Here is a 24,852-nt window from a genome sequence, read left to right as displayed (position 1 = left end):
AAAGAAATTATGCACTGTTACTATTATGCAAGAAGCCCAGAATTTCCAGACAGAAGATATAGAAAAAGATTAAGACAGAAATTAGAGGAAAGAGAAATACTTGCAGAACAAAAAATGTCAAAATGATTCAAATGCAAATGTGTGTTCATTAATACAACAGATTCATGAAAAACAGACAATATAGACCAAGATACCATGGGCTGTTTGGAAAAAGTAGTAACTGAGGAAGTGTGAAATTATAAAGAAGAAAGTCTAGAGGTTTTTTGAAAGGTATAAAAAATAAATATGAACACGGGAAAGGAGAGATCTGTTATAGTGCAATGTTTATACAAAAGAGAAAGCCAAATTAATTAGTACAAAAAACCTCCAAAGATATTCAAAGAGAAATACAAGCAAAGGCACCCAAATAAGGAGAACTTCACAATACAAAAAATAAGAACACAAAGGAGATCACAGAACAAAAAGATTGCAGAAGGTAAAAAAAAAAACAGAAGCTGAAGTTATGGAATACCTGTGAAGTGAAGGATTTATTGTAGAAAGTCTAACAGGTTACAATGAGTCCCCCAAGGATGAAGCAGGAGGAATGGGAGACATCTGAAGAAATATGGGCAAGGAAGAAAAAGATTAAATATGGTGCAATATTTATGCAAAGGGGAAAGTAAAACTAATCACTACAAAAAACCCAGCACCAAAGACATCTGAACAGATATAGAGACAAAGGTATTTGGATATGGAAAATTTTATGATCCAGAAAATAAGAAAAAAAAGGGGGAAGTAGAAAAGAAGATTAGTAATAGAAAAGTTAAAGAAACAGAAATGGAAGTGAAGGATTACCTTCAAAATTGAAGGATTTAGTTTATAAAATCTAACTCTGATATCATCACAGAATAACGAATCCCCAAATTAAAGAGAAGCCAGTAAAGCCAGAAGCATCTGATCAGTTGCCATATGAAGATGCTTTTGGAGCCTTAAGTAGAAGACCAGTACAAAAGTTCAGTTGGAGTTGCACAGCAAGGGAAGGAAGAGGAAACTGTGGCAACTATATGACGCAGTCAATGTTGTGGAGTGATAGGCCAGTGAGTGCCCATATGAAAGAGCAACAGATGACAGTATGAATCCGAAGAGAATATGGTACAGGAAGATGTTCTTGAACTTTCTTTGTTCTCTGTTTCCTACGGGCATTCTATAGAATGTGCCAGAGTTTAGAAGAAAATGATCTAAGGAAAGCGTTGCTTGATTTAATAGAGATTAATAGACACATTAAGATCAATGAAAGAAATAGACTACAGAAAGTCAATAAGACCCAAAATGTTAGACGTTAATTGATAAAACAAATGAACATAGTAATCAAGACTATTCATAGAAATTCATGCAATATAAAAAGTAAATAGGTCATACTGATGTGCAGCTAAATTAATAACAGAAACTCTTACTGCAAAAACAAAATGACAGTAAAGGAAAGGAATGGAAGAAATCAAATGCATCATGGAAGTACTGAATAGAGAAAACTATAAAACAGACAGACACATTTTTGGGGAAATATTTATGAAGACCCTGTGGAACCCAACAAAGATTCTGAATGGACAGAAGTAGTAAAAGAAAGAATAAGAAGTTCAAATGTACAGGATATGAAATGGGATACGTAATGGCCATAAAAATTTAAACAAAATTAAAACTCCCAAATGGAAAACTCCAGGCCCAGATGCAGTAAATAACTTTTGGCTAAAAGTATTAACATCTTTAAATGAAGACTTATCTATGAGTAAGCAGATTTACATACGCAACCCAAACAGACGCCAACCTAGTTAACAGGAAAAATGATACTCTTTGTTAAGCGTGAACCTACAAGATATTCCAAAAACTATAGGACCAGTATCTTGCCTTCCAACAATGTATAAACTATACACTGAAACTATAGTCATTTAGAAGAAAACTCAAACATGGCAACAGAACAAAAGGGTAACAAAAGAAAATGTAATTTGGAACAAATGATCATTTGGTGTTAGATAACATCATAATGCAGAATTGTAAAAATGGGAAGAAACTAAGTATGGCATGGACAAACTACACAAAAAAAAAAAAAAAAAAAAAAAAAGCATTTGACAGATCTCATATTCATGGACAAAAGAGTGCTTATAAATGTATAAGATACACCCTACATTGATCAATTACATTACAGTGACCATGAAACAGTGGCAAACCACTTTGCAGCTAAGCCATGATAAAGGACATACTATCCCAGGGATAAAAATTCAAAGGGGGATAATTCCAAGGTGACTATCACCATTGCTCTTTTGTCTTGCCCTTAACCCACTAAGGTCTACTTAACAGATTAGGTCACGGCTACAAGTGTAAAGACTTCTCATTTTCTTTTTGTGGATAATTCAAAACTGTACTGTTAAGACGAGGAACTTAAAGCACAACTGCAAGTGGTCAAAACTTTCTCAGATGATGTAAGAATGTCATTTGGTCTTGATAATCTGCAAAAGCAACCTTTAAAGCAGGAAAGTTGCAACACCAAGAAAATATTAGTCTGGGACAGGAATGTGATATAAAACAACTTGAGCTAGTGGGAATGTATAGATATTTGGGAAGTGATGAGGGATCCAACAATAAAACATGAACAAATGTATTTATTTATTTTACATTTGTTAACCGGGATAGTCCATCTGGACATGTGTCCTTTTTTCAGTGGAGGCCCGTGGAGAAAAGTTCCAAGATACATACATTACAACGTAAACAGTACAGTTTCAAACATATGAGTAAAAACATTATATACATTTCAAATACATAAAACGTATTTGCTGCATTTGTAATACATAAAAGCATTTTTACTTAAGTCATACAAAGTTATACAGAAAATTGAGTAGGTAGTTTTTGTAGGTCTGTTACAACAAATATGATTAGTATGAGTGAACAAAACATCTCTAAGAGTTGTACTTGTGTTCATAACAAGAAGTTTTCAAGTAAGGAAGCATAGATAAGATGAAACATACGTAGTTGATCAAAAGGAAGTTTGATAGGTAAGGAGGATGGTAAGAGCTTTAACCTAGGCTGTGGCAGGTGCATATCCAGGAGTTTGTGAGGTGGGTTTTTAGTAGTTTTTTTTAACTGTTTAGGTGAGGAGGAATTCATAAGTGGGTTAGACAGACTGTTCCAGAGCTGGGAAATATAGTAGAAGAATAGGGCTTCACCTGCTGAGTTTTTTTTTTTTTTTTTTGGTGACGGAGGAGTAGATTGCTGTTTGAATGGTGGGATCTGGATGCGAGGTATGGTTGGACTAGGTTTTTAAGGGCTGGGTTTTTTTTCTGGTTGGTAGAGGAGTTTGTGGTTTAAGGTTAGTTGATTAAATTGAAGTAAGAGAAGGAGTTCTAGCCAGTTCAACTGCTTGAGAGATTGACAGTGATGGAATTTTATGGGGCATTTGTTGCAAATTTGGAGATTTTGTTGTAGCTGGTTTCTAGCTTGGTGAATTCAGTTTTATGGAGGTTTGTTAGGACAGAGGATGTGTATAGAAGTGTAGATATAGCAAGCGTGTTCTAGCTAATGTAGATTTTGTGTTTGTAGTTAGGTATTGTTTATTTCTATAAAGGAGGCCAAATTATTTGTGTACTTTTTTGATGGATTTGTCTATGTGGAGATCAAATTTCAGGTTATTGTCGATAGTAACACTTAGAAGTTTGGTATAGGGGTGGGAGTAATTATGGTTTTGTTCTTAGAGAAGCTCTGAAAGTTTGTGTGTGGGGGGCGAGGGTTTCTGGTGGGGTAGAAAAGCATAAGTTTAGTTTTATTGGGATTTAATAAAAGTTGGGAGTTTGTTAGCCATGTTTCTACAGATAGGAAGGTGTCCTGCATGCTAGATTGCAGGTCATTAAGGGAAGAAGCAGAGCAGATCAGAGTGGAATCATCAGCATACTGTATTAATCTTGGCTTGGGGGTGGCAGAATGGAGGTGATTAGGGAGAAAAGAAGAGGTCCAAGGATGGAGTCTTGGGGTACCCCTAAGGTGACCAGTAGGAGGGGTGAAAGGGGCTCTTGCCAAAGGCACAGTTTGTTGTCGATTTGTTAAATAATTCTAGAAGCATGCTACATCTGTGTTGCAGAGGTTGTGGGAGGAGAGGACATTTATGAGTTTGGGGTGATTGACCATGTCAAATGCTTTTGACAGGTCCAGGAACATTGCTGATATGATCTGAGAGTTGTTTCTGAGGTGATTAATAGTATTTGTGAAAGATAGAGGGGCTGTTGATGCGCTATGGACAGGACAAAAACCATGTTGAGTGTGTGACAGGAGGTTGTGTGATAACAGGTAATTCATAAATTGTGAGTGAATGACTTTTCAGGATTTTAGACAGATGGAAGAGGATGGCAATGGGGTGATAATTAGTTAGTTCACAGGAGCTTCCTCCTTTGTGCAGGGGTATGGATGTGTGATTTTCTAGACAGTGGGAACATATGACTCAACGATGGATCTATTGACAAGTATGGTTATTGGGTAGCAGATTGTCTCTGATGCTAGTATTAGATAATCTGCAGGGAGTTTATTGGCAGCTAAGGTAGTTCGTTTTCTTAGTAGCTTTTTGATGTGGTGAGTAGGGACTGGTTTTCTTTTGAAGAGGTTATTGTTATTTTGTGTGGTGGTATTGGTGTTTGCTACTGGGGTGGTAGCTGTAAAGTTATTTAGGTTGTTTGCCAGGAATTGAATGGATTCTGTAAAACTGTTGTTGAACTGGCTGGCCATGCTTTCACAGCCATCAGACGTATTAGGTACACGTGTGGTATTTTTACCTGGTTGTAACAGGTTGTTTACAGCTGCCCAAAATTTTTGTGGATTATTCCGGTGTTTAATTTGGATGCTACGGTAGTAGTTAGTTTTATCTGCTTTAATTAGCTTCTTAGCTTTATTTCTAAGTTCCAGGAAGAGTTGTTTATTGCTGCTGGTTTTGTTCTTATGGAACTGCAACCAGGCTTTATCCCTGTCTTTTTGAGTACTGCTCTAGTACCTTTGGTTAACCAGGGTGCGTAGTTGGAGTTTTACACGGATATTTCTAGTTGGAGCATGGGTATTAAGAATTTCGAGGAAGGTGGGTTGTTTATTGCTGCTGGTTTTGTTCTTATGGAACTGCAACCAGGCTTTATCCCTGTCTTTTTGAGTACTGCTCTAGTACCTTTGGTTAACCAGGGTGCGTAGCTGGAGTTTTACACGGATATTTCTAGTTGGAGCATGGGTATTAAGAATTTCGAGGAAGGTGCTATTGAAGGATAATACTGCCTCATCTAATGGCAGTTGTTTGAGATGTTCCCAGTTACAGTTTTCCAGATCAGAGATGAACTTGTCTGGGTTAAATTGTTTTTTGCTTCCGACTATGCAGAAAGTGGTTGGATGAGATACTTGGCTTCAATTTCTTAAGAGAAATGTTGGGCAGTGGTCGCTTAGATTATCAGGGAGGCTACCCGAGTGGGTTGATAGGTGGGGAGAGTTAACCAGTATTCAGTCTAGTATGGATTCACGTTTAGTGGTTTTATCGGTCCTGGTAGGAGCTGAGATAATTTGGGTATAACCGTAAAGGTTGATGTGCATAGTGGAGTTTGGGGAAGAACACAAAAGCCAGTCTATGTTGAAGTCTCCCATTAAGATAGTTTCCTGGGGGAGGAATATAGTACACCACTGTAATAGGCTTTCCTTAGTGGGAATGTTGTTACCTGGTGGGGATGTATCCACCTATTATGTTGTTTTTTATTTTTTGGAGTTAATGGCTAGTTTGACTGTAATTAGTTCAGTATTTGCTAGGTCTGGAGACAGGGCATGAAGGAGTTCTATTAGGTGGTCTTTATATAGGATGGCTACACCACTCCTTTTTTGTCTATTCTCTCTTTTCTTATGATACTGTAACCTGGGGGGACGATTTCATTGTTGCTGATGTGTATACACAATGAGAATAAAACTTACTAAGGAATATTTTAGAAGACTAAAATTAATACTGAAAACAGCTGTAACATCTTAGAACAAATTTCAAGCTACAAACCAATTTGCTCTTCCTGTTCTAACTTAGTTTTGGAGTGTCTGAAAGGCCTCCAAAAGGTAATGGATCAGTTGGGCAGGAAAACAAGAAAAATGCTTTATGCTTATCAAATGATTTACAAAAAAAAATCTGTGTATACCAAGTTAAACATTCCCCGTTCTGAAGGAGGTATGGGCATCCTTGAAACTGATTATACGTATAGATCTGTAATCGTAGGACTGCATACATATCTGCTGACCTTACAAGAGCCAAACATAGTAAAAGTTTTAAAACACGAAGAGCATAAGTCTAAGATGACTTCCTTGCTTACTTTAACAGAAGCGTATCAGTGTCAACTAGGAATAGAAATTAAACCAGAAATAGATAAAAAAACCAGACAGCAACTGAATATGCCAAGACACAAAACATAGAATATAATGCGAAGGAAACACACAAATATAGTTGCAAGTACAGAAAACTCCTGTGACAACCTCATGTCGATCAGGATTTAATGCAAGAATGGCTAAGGAAAGGTGAATTTAAACCAAGATAAAAAGTTACTATTGTCAGCGCAAGATAGTGGACAACATACATGGTAGTTTGCAAAGTCCATTGAACATGCCAGAGAAACCGACAAATGTAGGTTTTGTAAAACAGAATTCAGACAGTTGCACATCTTGTTGCTGGGTGTGATGTACTAATGGCAAAAGACCTACATACTGAAAGGCATAATGTTGCAAGACTATTACACTGGGTACTGTGCAAACATTACAATACTGAAGCAGCAGAGAAGCAGTGGAAATGTGCAACAAATCATTATAGTAAATGAGGAGGTTTATATCGCATGGGATCACCCATTACCAACAGTTCAAAAAACAGATATAATAATCCATGAAAAGAAGACAAAAGTAGCATTGATCACGGAAATTGCTACATCCAGTGATTACAATGTCTTGTGTACAGAGAGACACAAAGTCATAAAATACCAGGATTTGCAGGTAGAAATTAGGGCAATATGGAAGTAGTATACCCAGACAGTTCCAATAGTAGTAGTAGCAAAGGGTCTCTTAGAAACGAATTTACAGTCATATTTAGATATGTTACCAATACAAATAACTCTGTATAAACTGCAGAAACGGTCAGTTCCAGGCACATTGCTGGTGCTGTGAAGAGCACGTTCGGCTAACATCAAGGATTAAAGTTCATGAAATTAGTATTGTTTCAATCATACTTCGACTTGGGAATCATGTCCATTCCAGCCATGGTATTACTGGACAAATTTAAAAAAGAATGACCACCACTGCTGGCTCCCTGTCAAACAACTGGCCTACTCTTATGTCCTCAAAATTTTAACTCCTACACAGCCACTCTGGTCCTACCCTACAGGCCCCTAACACCAACTACAAGGCACAAGATCACTGCTTTGCCTTAAAAGGACCTAAGGTATGGGACTATGCTCCTAGACACAGCAAAGACAGTAGACTCCCTAACAAGTATGTATGATAAGTACAGATGCATGTTACTCAAGAATCTCTCAGACTGCGCTATACAAACTGTATTTACATATGCAGAGCAATTGCTTCTGTCTGTATTTTATGCTCATCATAAGTACATCACTATAGTGTATATACGTTTTTGTTTCTTTGTTTTCTTATTTACTTCTTTCTTTCTGGCAAGAGAATGAAATTTATCTTTTATTATCAGTGTTTTACGCTGGTTAACAATTTCAACTAACTAAATAAAAATGTTAAAACAGTCAGTAAAATGAAAGTGCAACTCAAGTTGTTGACAAAATTAACTGTCAAAGTGAACTGCAATTATTTATATATACACACACACACATACACACACACACACACATATATATATATATTTATTTTAGAGTTTTTACTATCATAACGTTGACTATCAAAATAAAATCCTATCTAAAATATCTAAGCAGATGTTCAAAACGGAATGTCGAGAAGGTCAGAATTTCGCAAACACACTTCCTTAAGCAAATTCGACCTCTCTACATCCGTAGACTGCAGTCGAACACTGCACACTACACGACAAAACTATTTAAAATTTAAATATTCCAACTCCAAGATCACATTACAGTGGGGGAAAAGGGCAAATTTCCTAATCCCACAAACTAAAAAGCACAATGGGGCTGGAACTCAGGAACTCTCACCACGATAAGTAATCCTTCGAACAGTTTATTCACACATAAAATCACAAAAGAAGTATATATCCATAGATCAACCAAAAAACATAAGCGCTTTCGTCTGGCGTTTGCCAAACTTTTTCAAACAGTTAATTGATGTTTTTCCCTTCCTTGAAATATATTCATTCCTTCTAATTAAACAATTAAAAACTGATAATAATGTGATTATATCTCCCATCTTAAAGATATATATGCCCTTTCTTTAAAAATGTCATTCTCAAGACCCATTGAAATGTTTATCATTTATATTTTACCTGAAACAGAATTGTTTTCGTATTAATTTTTAACAGTGCGTTTTCTATAAAGTCACGTTGTTGTATCACATAGTAAATCATGTCGGGTAGATGAAGTTTATTAAAATTTATTAAAAATTTGTTAAAGAATATTTCAAATTTATATACCACATACATGGCAATTTTATATAAATATTTATATAAATACGTAAAATGTAACTAAATACAAGGAATGACTATATTACGGTGAAAATATAAAGTATAAAATCGCTTACGGGGCTCGTTTAATACACGGAGCCTTTTAGTATTTATCAGTGTTTTAACATTTACTTGTTAGCATCCACCGTTTATAACTTATTCTTTAACAAATTTTTAATAAATTTTAATAAACTTCCTGAGTTCCAGCCCCATTGTGCTTTTTGGTTTGTGGAGTTCGATTTTGTGTTTTTTTCGAAATTTCCTAATCCGCACTGTACTGTGATCTCCTATCATAAGGCGGGCCACATATGTGCGAATGCACAATGCATTCGCTAAACCAACACTCGCACAAATGAAGGTTCGACAACACGGATTCAGACAATCAAATTTCGACACACACACACTACATGTAAATAAATACAAACATCTTACAAACTACTTACTCACATACATTTTTTTTACATATACACACAAACATGTATATATACATACACATACACACACACTGTGTATGTATATGCAGACATGTACACATATTGGTATACTGATATGCAAAACAAATTATGACCTATGTTTCTTTGAATGCACTCTGGTCTCCATCTGCTTTTGTAGCTTGCTACCTACTTCAATTGCGTTAGTAGCAAGAGAAGAAAACATGATAATTAAAAATGCCTAATGTAAAAATACAAGGCACTACTCTAATAGAAACAATAACTGAAGGAGAAATATGACTTCAACACAAGTACAAGCTCTGGACTAAGACTTTATAATAAGTGTTTACAAAAAACTGTTTTTATTTCCCATACAGATATTCAAACTTTTCTTGATGATGACACTAACTCTTTAAAATAAGGACTAGACTACTTTTATTTTTTTAGTTTGCAGTCTTAAATAACAATGCTGAAGGAGTTCACACTAGGGCTCTGTTCAGTGCCATCTTCTATGGTTTTACTCTTCTGGTAATAGACTAAGCAAACAGACATGAGGAATATTTTCAGTCATAAAAAATAACAAAGGAGTAAATGGAGGTCAAACTTCAAAATAAGTTGTAAATCACGAACAAAAATAAGGTATGCGAGAGTCTACTCAAAGCAAGTAGTCTAAAGTCAAGTAGAAAATACATACGACATACTGATCATTGTTATACTTATTTTACTCGAGTAATAAAGAAGCTGTAGTAACATCTAGAATTCTAGATCTAATGTAAAGACCTTTGCTGCAAAGTATGGCATCCAGGACATAAAAAAAAGCTTTGCTACTATAAATATTTTTTGTGTAACAGATACAATACAAAGACTGTGGAAGAAGGGGGCCACTGCAGAGCTCCACATGACTGTCATGGAAGCAGGTAAGTAAGGTAGGCTTAAAGTTGAGGTAGAGTTCTTTGCAAATGGGACAGCGAAAACAGTAATCCAAATACAGAGAGATAAGTAGCACAAAATGCAAATGAGAATACAATGGCATACTATTCTTGTGCCTATAGCTTACAGCAGTGGAAGGGCAATGTTTAAGGCCACAATGAGGAAACAGCACTCATTTTGGGGAAAACTTTATTTATTTTACATTTGTTTACAGGGAAAGTTCGACTGGACACAGGTCATTTTTCAACGCAGGGCCGGGGAGAAAAACTCCAGTTACAAAAACTTAAAAAGTTCCAATTACAAACAATATAAAAACACACACACACTGCAAAAAGAAAATTGGCTTGCCTGCAATCAAGCGCAAAGGGTTAAAATGACAGTTACAGGATAAATATAATACATTGAAGGTAAATGTGTACAATGCACATCCAACAAGAATATATACACAAGTCATTCTTCATACATGAGGAAGAGAGACTAGTGAGAGTAAGGTGAAGACAGAGATATCAGTAAGATGTGAGAGGACAGCAAAAATTAGTTAAAGAGGTAGGGCTAGACTGTTAGGCCTATCCAGGGCAGTTACAAGAACAGAGCCAAGTGTCTTTCAAGTGCAATTTTAGGAGTTTTTTTAAACTGTGTTACAGAGCAGCGGGAAGTAATTTGGGGGGGCAGTTTATTCCACATTTTAAGAATGTTGTTTGACAAGAGCAATTCTCCAGCTGTGTTATTTACTTTGGTGGTGTCTACTAAGAATTTGTTATTAGAGCTGAAGGGTCTAGACGTGGTGTATGGTTGTAATAGCTTCAGGTACATTTGGAACTTCAGACTTCTGTTCTCACTATCTGACAGTTACTTACTTTCCTTGCTTTCCCACCCACTGCATCACAAATGGTCCTACCACACTGCTTACCCTGTCCACTGTCAAACTCTTTCTTCCTCTCTGCAGCCACTAAACCTCTTCATACTTTAAACTCTGACATTTACTCTTTTCTTCTGTCTCCCATATGTAAACACTCCAGATATTCATATCCACCTTTAAACCTCGTCTCTAGCTCACCTGCTCTTGTACAACGCTCAATATACCAAGTTGCTTTACTGCTCTAAGGACCTTCCAATTACCCGCACAGCACTACCGCATGATACAATCCAAAAGTGTGCCAGCTCCTACCCTTTTCTCCAAAGCAGTAACCTTCCAAAGGTCCTGTGTAGCATCCGTCAAAATCTACAGCACAGAATATATACACAAATGTCTCCAAGAAAAATGAAAATAACCACCTCATGACATGCTCTCCCATGCAGAAAGGCAGAGTAAACTTTACTATCATTTAGATCTGCACACAGTACAGCTAAATGAAATTATATTGCTTCTTTCCCAGTGCAAAAAACATACATACATACAGTTTCTATTCAGTAACACTACAACAGACACTTACAGAAATTACATGTACAAAAATGTGCCATTCAGGGTATTGCACAAGTAGATATTGGACAAACGAATTTTCACATTAACAAGTACCTGTGAAGCAAAAGTTTTGCATAGAATATTGCACATTCAAGTTTCAGGACAGATGAAGATTTGGATATTGCACTAAAGTATGCTACTAGTAGCAGTGATCTTAGAATAAATGGACACAAGAGGACATTTACTGGGTTAGTCAAGAGAATATTCGGTTAACTGGTTGAAATAGCAGAAGATCTTCTGGCATGAGTTCAGCAATCTGGTGGATAATGGGAAAAAGCTTCTATTGAGCTTGGAAGTCTTATAGTGCATTCTGCAGCAATGTCTACCCAAGAAAAGGTGGGAGAACAAACTACAAGCAGAGTGAGCATGGTCATTTATCATCTTTTTAGCTCTTCCAATACATCGAGATTCATGCAAGTCATCCAAAGATGCCAGCATAGAGTCAATGATTCTTTACGCTGCTACTACTCTCTGAAGAGCCTTGCGATCTGGGGCAATACAGTATCCATACCATGCAATGATGTTGTTTGTCAGTACTCTCTCGATGGTTCCCCTATAGAAGGCTTGGAGGATGGACTGTGACAGGTCTGCTTTCCTCAATTTCCATACGAAGTGCAAACATCGCTGTGCTTTTTTGACAGTGTGGTTGGTGTGTACCGACCAAGACAGGTCCTTCACTATGTGTATACCCAGGAACTTAGTGCTCTTGACTCTTTCTACTGCTACCCCCTTGACTTACAGAGGTTGAAGTGCTCCCTGAGACCTCCTAAAGTCTACAATCATTTCTTTGGTCTTACTTGAAGTTCAGTGCCAGATTGTTGCTGTCACACCAGCCACGCAGATGTTCTACTTCACTCCTATATGCGGTTTCCATGTCGTTACAGACAAGACCTACGACTGTGGTATCATCTGTGAACTTCATAATTCTGATGGATTCATAGCTTGCTACACAGTCATGTGCAAGCAAAGTGAATAGCAGAGGACTCAGGACACAGCCTTGTGGTACACCTGTGTCCAGAGTTATACTTTTAGAGCTATTATTTCCCACTCATACATTTTGGGGTCTGTCTGTGAGAAAGTCTAATATCAAATTGTCGCTATGCATCACATCCACTAAATTGGTGGCATTCGTTTCCAATTCTCTTCCATGCCGATAACCTGGAACAGAGAGGACGGATATCGTCCAGACAATAAACTGAGCAAGAACTACTAGAACTCAGCTCCATCTCCTTTCAGTTCCGTTAGAGTTCCACTTCCTCGGACTATTTCTCTGGAGCTGCATCCTCCAAGAACATCAGCTCCATTTTTAAACATTTCCAGTATAACCCTTCTGCCATTTATTAAGATTCTCTGTGAGGAAAAGGTCTTCCCAGCTTTGTTCAGGGATTCTGTGGTATTCAAATACATGACACAAAGACACATTTACTGTTCTCTATTTCAATTACTTTGATGGTTATTCTTCTGCATAACGACAAACCCAGATTACAACCACTTTTATCCATGACACTGTATCATCTCCAGTGTCTGAACAACACAACGATCGGAGGTAACTCCTTGCCCCCTCCCCATCTTTAGTAGTAATTGCATCCATATCTAATCTGGTGGAAACAAAATCCCAAGCTGAACCTGTCATACATAAACACTTCAAGAAAGCAAAGGTAACTTAAAAAAACAGCCATACCTCAAGTGCTAGAGAGAAACTTTGTTAAGCAAATCCACAGATGACAACTAAATTCTGACTTAACTTGCTATGTCGGTTCTACAAGTACACATTTAAAGGTAAGCCAGAACTCCCAGATCTCCTAATACCCCAGTGAAAATGTGGTGAAGATAAAATACCAAACACATGCTAACATACCAGCAGAAGAACCTCTATCATACCCAAACCAGAAAAATTCAACACTTAACAGATCTTCACATCTCCTCATGAACACTTGACAAAAATACCTGAAAATAACTAAATACATGGTCTGTACTCAACTCATTACAATCAGAGAAGGACTGCGAATATCACATAACTGAACAAAGCAGTGGATACCCCCCCCCTAACTACAAACAACTCCTGATACCATCAAGGTCTCAAATAACTCCTGATACCATCAAGGTCTCCCTCTTTGAACTCAGCAGCATACTGCTTTCTCAATGCCTTGGTCCCCTTTCTTCTCCTCATGTCTACAAATGACTGTAATCTGGAAAATCAGACCATACAAACAAATGGCTCCCACCCAGCTGCGGTTCAAGCAGAGATACATCTGCCTTAGAACCCTTTAATCTGACCCTTCATGTAGAACTTGTCAGATTCCAGTCCACAGCCTACACCCTCAACTGCTTCCAGTGTCACAGTAAAGGTGTACAGAGCTACAATCTACAAATCAGAAATAATTACACCAAGCTAAAGAAATGCAGATTAATAGGCAATTAGAAACTATGGCTCCTAATCAGCATCTGCAATGCAGTGGAATATATAATCTTTCCCCAAGTCACTGACTGACTTGCTAAATAACTGATTTTGTAAGAAGCAGCATGGTTTCTGCACAAGCCACATCTCTGCATCTGACTCACAACATTTAGCTCTTTTCATTAACGCATGCACAGAACAATTTTAGTGATCTATCAAAACCTTTCAGTACAACCATTGATAATACATCACACCAAAGTCTTTTTTCCTAGTGACAATAATTAGTTTACATATATTAACAATCTGATGTACTGTTGTTTTACAATACACTGGTAATGCAAAAGTTAGAATTTTTATTATTATTTATTTGTGCTTGTTAACTGGGTATGTGGGCTGGTACAGGTCCCTTTTTCAGCCGAAACTTGCCACAAGACATTATAATGACAAAAATGGTCAAGAAACCAGAATGGCCAAATAGGTTCATAGGTTTATACTAGGCTATCTGCCCTAAGGCATTTATAAGCCTAGCCCAAATTTTTGTGGCTTACGCCACCCCTTATATGAAAAAATACTGTGCCCATTAGTTTGTTGTGCCTCTGTCCAGCAGTGACACAGATATGATTCCCGGGGTAAACCTACGATCTCCCATCCACAGGTCTAGATTTCTCTTGAACAGAGTCAGCGAGGTGCTCTGCCTCACATGGACCGGGATTTTATTCCACAGCATAGGGAGTCTCTGAGTGATAAATCTATCCCTCCAGCACGTCCTATTTATATCCGTGCTAAGGTTTAAGTCGCTTGCTCTAGTGGTTTTGGTGGATTTGGATTTTTGAGGTGGAGCATGTCCATTAATTCGGGTTGGACATGGCCTTGTATGTCAGGCACATGTCACCTCTGAGCAGACGGTATGCGACTGAATAGAGCTGGAGTTTCTTCAATCTGGCAGCATATGACAGATTTTGGAGTCCCTTTATCCTTTTGGTGAGGAACTTTTGGGGTCTCTCCAATTGCTGCAGATGTCGGGTGAGATACATCCCGAATGGGGCATTGTACTCGATCATTGGTCTGATAAGTGGAGAGTACAGGGGAACAATGACCTCACTAGATCTGGATGTGAATCCCTTCATGATCAGGTGGGCAATGTAGAAGGTCTTTCTAACCACTTTAGCAATGTGAGTGTCAAAAGAAAGGCCACTGTCAACCTGGGTCCCCAGGTCCCTGATAACCTCTTCTGTGCTTAGTGGATTGCCACCTATATGGTAGCTTGGGGTTACCTTGTTTTTCCCGAAGGGTATGACTATACATTTTTGGCGTTTAACTTCAGGCCATGGCTCTGGCACCAGCTATCTGTTTCCGTGAGTCCCTTCTGAAGGATATCCGTGTCCGATGCACTTTCCACTATGGCGCCCAGTTTGCAGTCGTCTGCAAACTTTGTCAGCCAAAGTCCTCCCATGTTGGCCTGTACTTCTGAGAAGTAGATGCCAAACAATAGGGGCCAAGGACCGAGCCCTGTGGGACACCACTTGTGACCGGCTTGGAGTTTGACACAGCGCCAGCAACTCTAACCCTGTGGGTTCTGTCCTTAAGCCAGTTTGCAACCCATCTTGTGACATATGGGTTTACATTTAAGCTGGTAAGTTTTCTACAATACCCGAGTGGGGTATTGTGTCGAAGCCTTTGCAAGGTCAAGGTAGGCTGTATGGACTGCCTTTCCTCATCAATGGCCTTGGTGACTGTTTCGAAGAAGTCGACCAAGTTCAAAATGCATGATCTTCCCTTGACAAAGCCAAACTGGGTCGGGTCCAATGTCTGCAAGTCCCCTATATCTTTGTTTATGAGCTCCATTATGATCCTCTCCATAGCTTTGCAGACTAGACTTGTTAAGCTTATGGGGCGGTAATTACCAGGGTCTGTAGAGGCGCCTTTGTGGAGTGGGACCACAGTTGCCGTGACGCCACTCCTTGGGCACGTATCCTGTGGTAAGGCTGAGATTAAACAGCTGCCTTATGTGCGGGTTTAATTCCTCATTTAGCTCGTGTAGCACACAGCCGGGGACACCATCCGGTCCCATTGATGCTGTGTTTTTAGCTTTAGAGAGAGCAGCTTTCACCTGCGCATTTGAGATGTCCGGGAGGCTACACTCGGCTGGGATAGTTATCTCTCCTTTAGGGGAGAGGGGTGAAGTTTGCACTGAACCTGTCTGCCAGTATGTTGGCAATGTCTGTGGGTTCAGTGATTTTTGTATCATTTTGGACTAATTCTGAGCATATCTGGGAGTTTCCACCCAGGTTCCTAACATAGCTGAAAAAGGCCTTATGATTGTCCTTTGAATCCATGGCAATTTTTCTCTCAAAATTGGCCTTAGTTTATTTTATGAGTGCTCGTATTTTTTTACTAATAATGATCAGGGGTGACTTCCCTTTTATGGATTTTGTTCTATCATGTAATAGCTTTCTCCTCTTATTGTAAAGTTTAATGGCTGGGGTCCACCAGACTGGACGTTTGCCCTTTGTGGAAAGAGTCTTGGTTTTATTTGGGATTGCCTGATCCATACAGTCCTGGAGGTGTTCATAGAAGGCATTTGTAAGGGCTTCCGCAGCTTGGGTTGTGGTTTCCTCTGGCTCAGGGGCCTTGAAGGATACCACACCAGTCTTGAGTAGTGTGAAGTTTGCTTTAGAGAAGTTCTTCACTATGGTCTTTTTTTTTGGGGGGGGGGCCGGGTTGTGGATTTCCAGTGAGATTAGTTTATGATCAGATCTCACCAATGAGGGATATACTTCCGGTGTGGAGCATTTTGTCCCCATGTTTGTGACAATGAGATCTAGTATATTTTCTCCTCTCGTGGGAACAGTGACTAGCTGTTCCATGGCATTTGAATTTATGAACTCCAGGAACCGTTGGGCTAGAAAGTTAGGGCTTGAGTAATGTTCCCAGTCTATATTCGGGTAGTTGAAGTCACCCAATATGATGGTGTTTGGAGATACATTTATACCCTCCAGTGTCTTCAGGAAGGCTGTGTGGGGTTCCTGAGTTTGAGAGGGTGGCCTGTAGCATGCTACAATTTGTAGAGCAGTTTTGCCTATGGTTAGTTGCACCTGGATGGTTTCGAAGCTTCGTGCGTTGCCACCAACCTGGAGGTGTGGGTATCCTTTATGAATATGGATACACCCCTCCTTTTGTGGTGTGGTCCGGGTTTTGGGGCCGGAACGCATGATATGAGGTAAAACCTAATAGTGCCGGGTGCTCTCAGGAGCCTTGAACCAGGTTTCAGTTACAGCACAGACATCGATGTTCTCCATACTGAGAAGGGCCTCGAGTGCGTGCATTTTGAGATTTAGACTTCTGGCATTGAGCAGCATTACCCTCAGTTTCTTCCCATTTTTGTTTTCTAGGGTGGTAGGTTTAGAATTTGAGCCTTGCCTAAAAAGGCACTATGGGGTGGCAAGAGCCTTAGCCAATATCCGGAATCCCAGGGTGACAGGTGCAAGCCGTCCCTTGCGGCAGCGTGGCTTGTCAAGCATGTCATCCCAGGCAGACAGACACTGGATCCCCTTTGAATGACACCAGACATTAAGCCAATTGTTAAAGCTGATCATCTTGTCTCTATATTGTGGCATCATTCTTGGTGAAGGAAGGATACTGCTCAGGGTTAGGGTCATACCTTCCTGGGCTACATAATCAGAGAGCTCCTCTATGTCTCTTTTCATGTAGTCCAGGGAGGTACGTCTCAGGTCGTTCACACCAGCATGGACAATGACTGTGTCATATTTGTACTTGCCGTGGAGTGACCCGAGTGCTTGTGTTATGTGGCGGATTCTAGCGCCCGATAGGCAGCTTACTGTGACCCTCTCCTTGTTCAGCCTGGTGAGTGGGACGTCAGTGTGTCTGACTATGGAGTCACCTATGACAAGTATGTTTGGTGTTGTATTTGGCCTTAAGGGCTGTGACTGCTTTGCACACTGCTTTTGTGGTTTATGTGTTGCTTGTGGGGTTGTCTTGAGGTAGCAGTTGTTTGGGTGTCTGCTTTGGAGGCCTCTGCTGTTTAGGTAAATTTTTACTCAGAGCCTCCGAGTATGTCTTTGTGTGTTTATGTGTTTGATTCAGTGGAGTGGTAGCATTATGTGAGGCTGGTTTTGTGGTGTGTGTAGTTGCCTTCTCCTCCTGTCTGGTCTTGCCAGTCCTGAGTTGAGAGAGCTCAGCCTCCAGTTTGGCTAAATAGCTGCATCTCTCGCAAGTATTTGTGTTATGTGGGAGGAGGAGAGGGTTGTCTGTGTACATGAGGCAGTTATAACATTGCCTCAAGATTCCCAGATTCACCAGCTGGACCGGAGAGGAGATTGACAACTGACCTTTGGACATGCTAGAATAATATTGGGAAATCCTTAATTGAAAACAAGGGCCAGTGGGGAGTGAGGGTGTAGTGCTTTTAATTTTTAGTGCTGACTTATATAATTGCTTTAGTGAGCAAGTGCCAGGTAACTTGGGTGCAATGTGTTACAAGTAACTAAATGCAAAAACGACAAACAGTAACTTTCTTTCAAGTGAAACAAGGAAATAAGTACAGTAAGCAATGCAGATATCACTAGTGATCCACAGAAGCGCTGAGAAGTTGCGTATTAGGTGGAATTAGCTTCCAGGGAAATAACAAGCAAACAAACAACAAGCATATAAACAAAGCTAGATTCAGCAGGCCTGGATCTAGTCTATGCTAGAGCAAACAAGGTGAACCAATTTCAGTAAGATACAGTTCAAATATTCAGGCACTATAAACCTTTAACCAGAAATTCCCAGCTCAGAAGGGCAGAGTCCAGCCTCTTCTCCCACAAGAGTGCAGACCACAAACCTTCTTAATGTAAAATAACTGGCCTGAAGCCCAAGTGCCTAAACCAGAACTAATACACTTGGACACTGGGCTCTCAATCAGCAGTTCCCAACTTAGAAGGATGAAAGCTACCTGTCCTGCCACCACAGTGCTTGCCACAAACCTTCCTAATGTAAAACAACTGGTCTGAAGCCCAAGTGCTTAATCCAAAAGACTTGAATGATAGCTACACTTTAATCAAGTTACAACCAAGCAGTAATAAATACCATTGAATACTTTAGAGAATGTCTGGATTAGTGCTCAAGTTACACAAACAAAGCTAGATCCAACAGGCCCGAATCCAGTCTATGCCACAGCAAACAAGGCGCACCAACTTCAGTAAGAAACAGTTCAGATATGCATGCACTATAAGCCTTTAACCAGAAATTCCCAGCTCAGAAGGGCAGAGTCCAGCCTCTCCTCCCACAAGAGTGCAGACCACGAACCCTCTTAATGTAAAATAACTGGCTTGAAAGCCCAAGTGCTTAAACCAGAATTAATACACTTTTAGAATAACAGACACTGAGCCCTCAATCAGCAGTTCTCAACCTAGAAGGATGTAAGCTACCTGTTCTGCCACAACAGTGCAGACCACAAACCCTCTCAGTGCAAAACAACTAACTGGTCCGAAGCCCAAGTGTTTAAACCAAAAGGCTTAGAATGAGTTACACCAAGCAGTAATAAATACAATTGAGTATTTTAAGATGATGCAAAAGTAAAAAGAAGTAGGTAAAAACACAAGTACAGTAAAAGCAGATGAAATTTTTTTTTTCTGAACAAGTGCTGAGATCAAAGAAACAGATTTGAGTGCTGAAACTAGAAAACTGGCTAGTTATAAGAAAAAAAACAAGCTAGAAGGCTCCCCTCAAACACAGAAGGGCTTGGGGGCTCAGAAGCCTACAAATAGTCTGTACCACTTAACAAGAAAAGCAGGAAATAAGCTTAATTTTTTTTTTCTATTTCCCAGATGCTCTCTTTGTACACAGTAGGAGTGCCTGAAATCAGAATATGATCTCACTGCACTCAGTTGAGTGAGCAAATGAGATGGGCCCAGAGGCAGGCTGAGGGGCGGGAAGTTTCAATGCCACTAAGATTAACACCAAAACAAAATCCGGGTGGGTGGGAATAACTGAAGAGCATGAGCAGAATAACTTCAGTTAAAAATTCCTTAAATAGACCAATAAACAGACAATATAAAAATATTAGTGTAAACAGAAAATAAAAATTTAAAAAATACATTTATATTTAAATCTATACAGTATGATAAGGCTAGGAAAGGTATTGGCATAAACCCCCCTTCTTCCCCATTCTGTACATGTTGCAGCAACCGTGACAGCCATCTAGAGCCAATGTTCAAAAAGCTGAGTGGCTAGCCTAGAAGGATGTATTGTTAAAGTACTCCAAGAAGTCATAAAAAGAACAAAATAAGTGCTTAGCTGACATCTCTATGACAGGTTCCTGGGTTAGGCACACTTCCAAATTACTTTTACACTGCAGACTGATTTGACACTTTTTTACCATGAAACTAACTAGGCAAAAACACCTTTTCAGCGAAGTCCCAGGAAAAAAAGCTCTACAATTATGACATTTTTTCAAATAAATAAAATGGTTATAACAATTTTACGAAGAAATAAAACATCATATATGCATATGAAAATATTTACAACAGTCATATACAAGGTGTGTATAAAGGATACAAATACAAGCAATTGAATGCTGTAAGTTACACATGTTGTAGGAAAAGTAAAAGAAACTCGTACATTGGTACAGGAATGCTGCAATAATGAAGCCAGAACAAAAATAAATAATTTATTCCCAGCCATATGCAAGATGTAAGAGAGAAAAATAATTATAAAAGAATACGGCACAGCATTTACTAAATCTTGAAAAGCAATTATTATTTGAGAAGGTATTAGAAGTTTTACAGAAAACAAGGGGTAAGAGGAAAAGAACATATGGATAGGGGAGTAGGTTTGGATGACAATGGACAGCACTGGAGTGTGCTTAGGTACTGGTCAAGTATGAAGATACAGTACAATAAATTCATTAAATCTTTTTTTATTCCCATAAAAAGTGAGTAGAGAAAACAGTTATTTCATAAACATGAATTTCTTGAATATTAAGAAGTATGACTCTCTAACAGGTTCAGAGATAAGTGCTAAATTAGCTGCTCTTGCAAGCCATTTTAAGCCTAGCCAATTTTTTCAAATGTGAAAATTAAACCCTGTGCCTTATGTCTGTGAGGTAAACACCTTAACCATTACTGAGTGATCAGGTGGATCAACCACATAGTAAAACAAAATTCCACTTTGGTCTAAACTTCTTAAACCCAAAATTAATTCCCCAAATATAGTTGTAAAACTCAGTTTATTCTCCAAACAGCAGGAAATGTTCATGAAAACCTTGCGAACAAGCCAATAGCAGCAAAATAGCAACAGCTAAAAGTTCAAATAAAACCGATCTAAATGGTAAGTGTTCGCCCACGTATATCGTGGACTTTATCAAACCAAAAGTGTCTCGCCATTTAGGTTGCTTAAATAACAGTCCCATTCATCCCTTCAATTAAACAGCACCCAATGAAATTAAATCAGTCAATTGCATAAGTAATTAACCCTATAATAACTCACTTTCAATTTAAAAATTACTGTAAAACATTTAAAATTCTTAAACATAGATGATTTAATTTAATTTGTTTGCAAGCTTTTCATGAACATTTCCTGCTATTTGGAGAATAAACCGAGTTTTACAACTATTTTTGGTGAATTAATTTCGGGCTTAAGAAGTTTAGACCAAGGTGGAATTTTGTTTTACCTTAACCATTATGCCAGCCCTCAACCTGTAGAATGATATGACGTTCTCATTAGGCTAACTGCCCTTGTGGGTCATTTTAAGCCTAGCCAGTTATCCCATTAGAGAATTAAATCCTGCACTTTGTGTCTGTAAGGGAAAGACCTTAACCGTTCCCATCCCCTAATGTCTGTCATTATTGACTGATTGTAATCGTCAGTGATTTACCAGAAAAAAAGTCAAAAATCTTACAAGGTAGAGGGCAAACAATATGAGGCAAAATTGGGAAAAGTTAACAGAACAGGTTTTGCATGTACATGTTTTATTTAAATGATAAAGTAAGATTTACAAAAACATGACAAAAATATAAGGCAATATCAAGGACCTTTAAGTTAATAGTACAACTAGTTTTTCATTAATACACATTTTCTGAATGATAAGAAGTACGAAGCTCAAATGTCTGGCATTACTAAACGACTGTAAGCCTCAGTTGTTTACCAGAAAATCAAACATTCACAAGGGATATGTCAGAGTCCCTCATCAATCGAACAGATGTAAAAATGTTACATCTTAGTATACAAGGTGATTTATTAGAATCAGATAGTGATTTTGTTTTTAAACTTGCTTACTGGGGGGCGGAGGTACAGGATTCTTCTTTTCATAAAATGTTTGGACAGCAGGGAGCAACAAACTACTGCCTTAACACTCTAAGCAGTACAAAAACATACTAGTGCACTGTTCTCCATTATCACTGAAATGTTTTAACAAGGGAAGTTTGAAAGATAATAATGAAAATTAGAAGATCATTACTGTATCTTCTCTAAAGTAATCCAGCTGCATATTACAGAGAGGGAAGGGGCCAAATGTCCAGACTTCGCCTGAGTGTTGCAGCTATCACTTACACAGTTTCCCATCTCAGTCCCCCTTCCCAATATCCCACCACTGATTTACACACCACCACTACCCTCCAGAAGGTTAGGGATATAGCCCAAAAATTAAGGTATAACAAATTACCAGAAACAACACACATGAACGCAGATATAAATGTGACATTTAGCACTGACATCTGACGGGTCATAAAAATTAGTAATAATAAACAGGATTACAACTGTAACAGTGAACTAATAATTTTTATATTCAATCTTGACACAAATGAGTGACCATAAAAGTCAGATCTGAATGATAATGTGGGTTACAGCCTGTCTGTACCAGCTAGTCTAACCCCATAAATTATTCCCACTTTAGCTATGGAAAGACATCACAAAATACAATAAAAAAACTTCTGAACATTATACCATAGCTCTCAACCTTCCATCTCCAAAATGAGGAACACTAGCCCTTATAATGTAGAACAAATGGACAAAATGTAGAACACATACTAATGGCTTACTAACAACTTCAACTAGGAAGGTCATAGGATGGTTAAAATATACTGGTTTTACTTATAAAGAAGATCTTTTAATGACGTAATACGATTTATTTCTATTTACAATGGATTTTACTTAAAAAAATTCCTAACACTGAATGTGTGAGAGTCTTTCAATGTGGAACTTTCAGGAACTTCGAGGAACATGAACTTTTTAAGACCCCAAATGAGGTACGTTCCTTGTAATGAGGTACACTTTAGATGTATGCATCATACGAGCACTACTGTAGACTGCTACAAGACCAACAACAGGAGCACCACAGAAAGTAATGTTATACTTAACAGGTATACTTTTAGGGAGTTCTTTTTTGGATTTCCAGGACGGGGGAGGGGCAAGCAATGACAGCATCAACACTGTAAGGCAAGCAGTCAGCTGACTGTGGCTCAGTAGCTTGCTCGGCCTGCCTCCACTACTCACATGGAAACAGAGGACCAGCTACTAGGTCCTAGCTCACTTCCGCGGTTTACTTAACCTTCCAATCCCAATTTGGTGGTGGTGGTGGGGGCTAGTATGGGAACATAAAAGTTAGGAGCAATACAGAACACCGATGGTCAGCTGGAGGTACGTCAAGAGACAAAAAAGAAACAAGTCGATATTATGTTCTGTTGTCCTCACCTGTCTGACAGCCGATGCAAAATGGAAATCCCCAGCTTCTTTTAGATCAAGCCAAATCATAGGCATCCGCGGAACAGCCTCCATATTAGTAAATGGAGCGCCCAAACACTGATAAACACCAGAATAATCTGAACATTACAACTACAACCCCACCCCCTAAACTCTCTTCCTCGTATGACTCTTAATCTGGGACGGTCCCCGGAATTGAGGTACAGGAGATGACGTGTTCGAGAGACGTACCGGAAGTTGTAGTTTTTTTTTCAGTAAACGTTGATCTGTAGGGTTTCTTTATGTCCTTTGTTTTAATCATTTATCTTTTCTGACCATTTTCAAATTACTTATTATAATGTACTTCGGGGATATACCCAGGCTTGATTGAGCCCCCCCCCCCCGATATTTTTCCTTATGCATCTCTGAGAAATTTAATCCTGTCAGAAGTCTTCCGTTAATTCTTTAAACTAATATCTACAACATACATCCGCACTTTAACAAGTTAGAAATTTGGCTCATTTAACCATTTATTATTTGTACGGGACAGTAGCTTTACCTCATACCTCTCCGCTGTCCCTGATTTTAACTCTAATCTTAGCTCTGTTCCTCTAAATCCCTTCTAAAATTGGTTACTTTTTGAGAATATGTGGTGAATTACATGTAATAAATAATGACAACAATTAGTTATGGACTTCCTTTACTTCAGAAACTGTATGCTAATGCAAATTCTGTTGTTCTGTCGATGTCTCAAGTTAATAGAACTAATATTTTAAACGTGTCCCTGATTAGTTCTGGATTTGTCCCTGATTCTGTTGAGATTTGTCCCTGATTGAGAGAGCTATGTTTAACTGACGCGTTTTTCTTTGTATTAACTATGTAGATGTTTTAAGGGATGGCAACATTGGGAAAGACATGGACATTGTAGTATTAGAACAGTACCCCACCAGATGTGCAGTAGCAAGGACCGCCCAACAGCCTGTGCACGATGTTTATTGTTACTGTACGTCTGAATAAACTTAATACCTTATTAACCGAAATGAATATTCGAAACTTTATAGTTCTTTCTGAATACTAGAAACTAACTGCCACTTAACCTGCATTAAAGGAAAGTCTCACAGTAAGACGCTGTGTCCGGTTCGATTCTCAGCTAGAGCGTGTTCTGCGTGGAGACATGCGTGAATGGGCGTACCTTCGTTGAAAGGTTGTGCGTCAGGCCTGGCAAGCTGGTACGTAAAAATCAACTGCCAATCATTAGCGGACCGGAGTTCCGCTGTGGCGACCTCTAACCGGGAAAAGCCGAAAGACATAAAAA

General features: G+C 38.8%; 1 protein-coding gene across 1 annotated transcript in view; it reads right to left on the bottom strand.

Annotated features, from left to right (window-relative positions):
- PTPN23 (protein tyrosine phosphatase non-receptor type 23) overlaps positions 1 to 23,721 on the bottom strand; it is a 1,983,393-nt gene extending 1,959,672 nt beyond the window's left edge. Inside the window, exon 1 of the mRNA XM_044066015.1 lies at positions 23,550 to 23,721. Coding sequence (XP_043921950.1) covers positions 23,550 to 23,633 — 84 coding nt within the window. The 5' untranslated portion in view covers positions 23,634 to 23,721. The remainder of the gene's footprint in view (positions 1 to 23,549) is intronic.
- Between the last annotated feature and the right edge of the window lie 1,131 nt (positions 23,722 to 24,852).

Source organism: Protopterus annectens, chromosome 3.part0 (assembly GCF_019279795.1).
Source record: "Protopterus annectens isolate FY-2018-M chromosome 3.part0, PAN1.0, whole genome shotgun sequence".
In the NCBI taxonomy this organism is placed as follows: domain Eukaryota; kingdom Metazoa; phylum Chordata; order Ceratodontiformes; family Protopteridae; genus Protopterus; species Protopterus annectens.
Note: the sequence above shows the minus strand (reverse complement) of the source record. Positions and strands in the feature narration are given on the sequence as shown.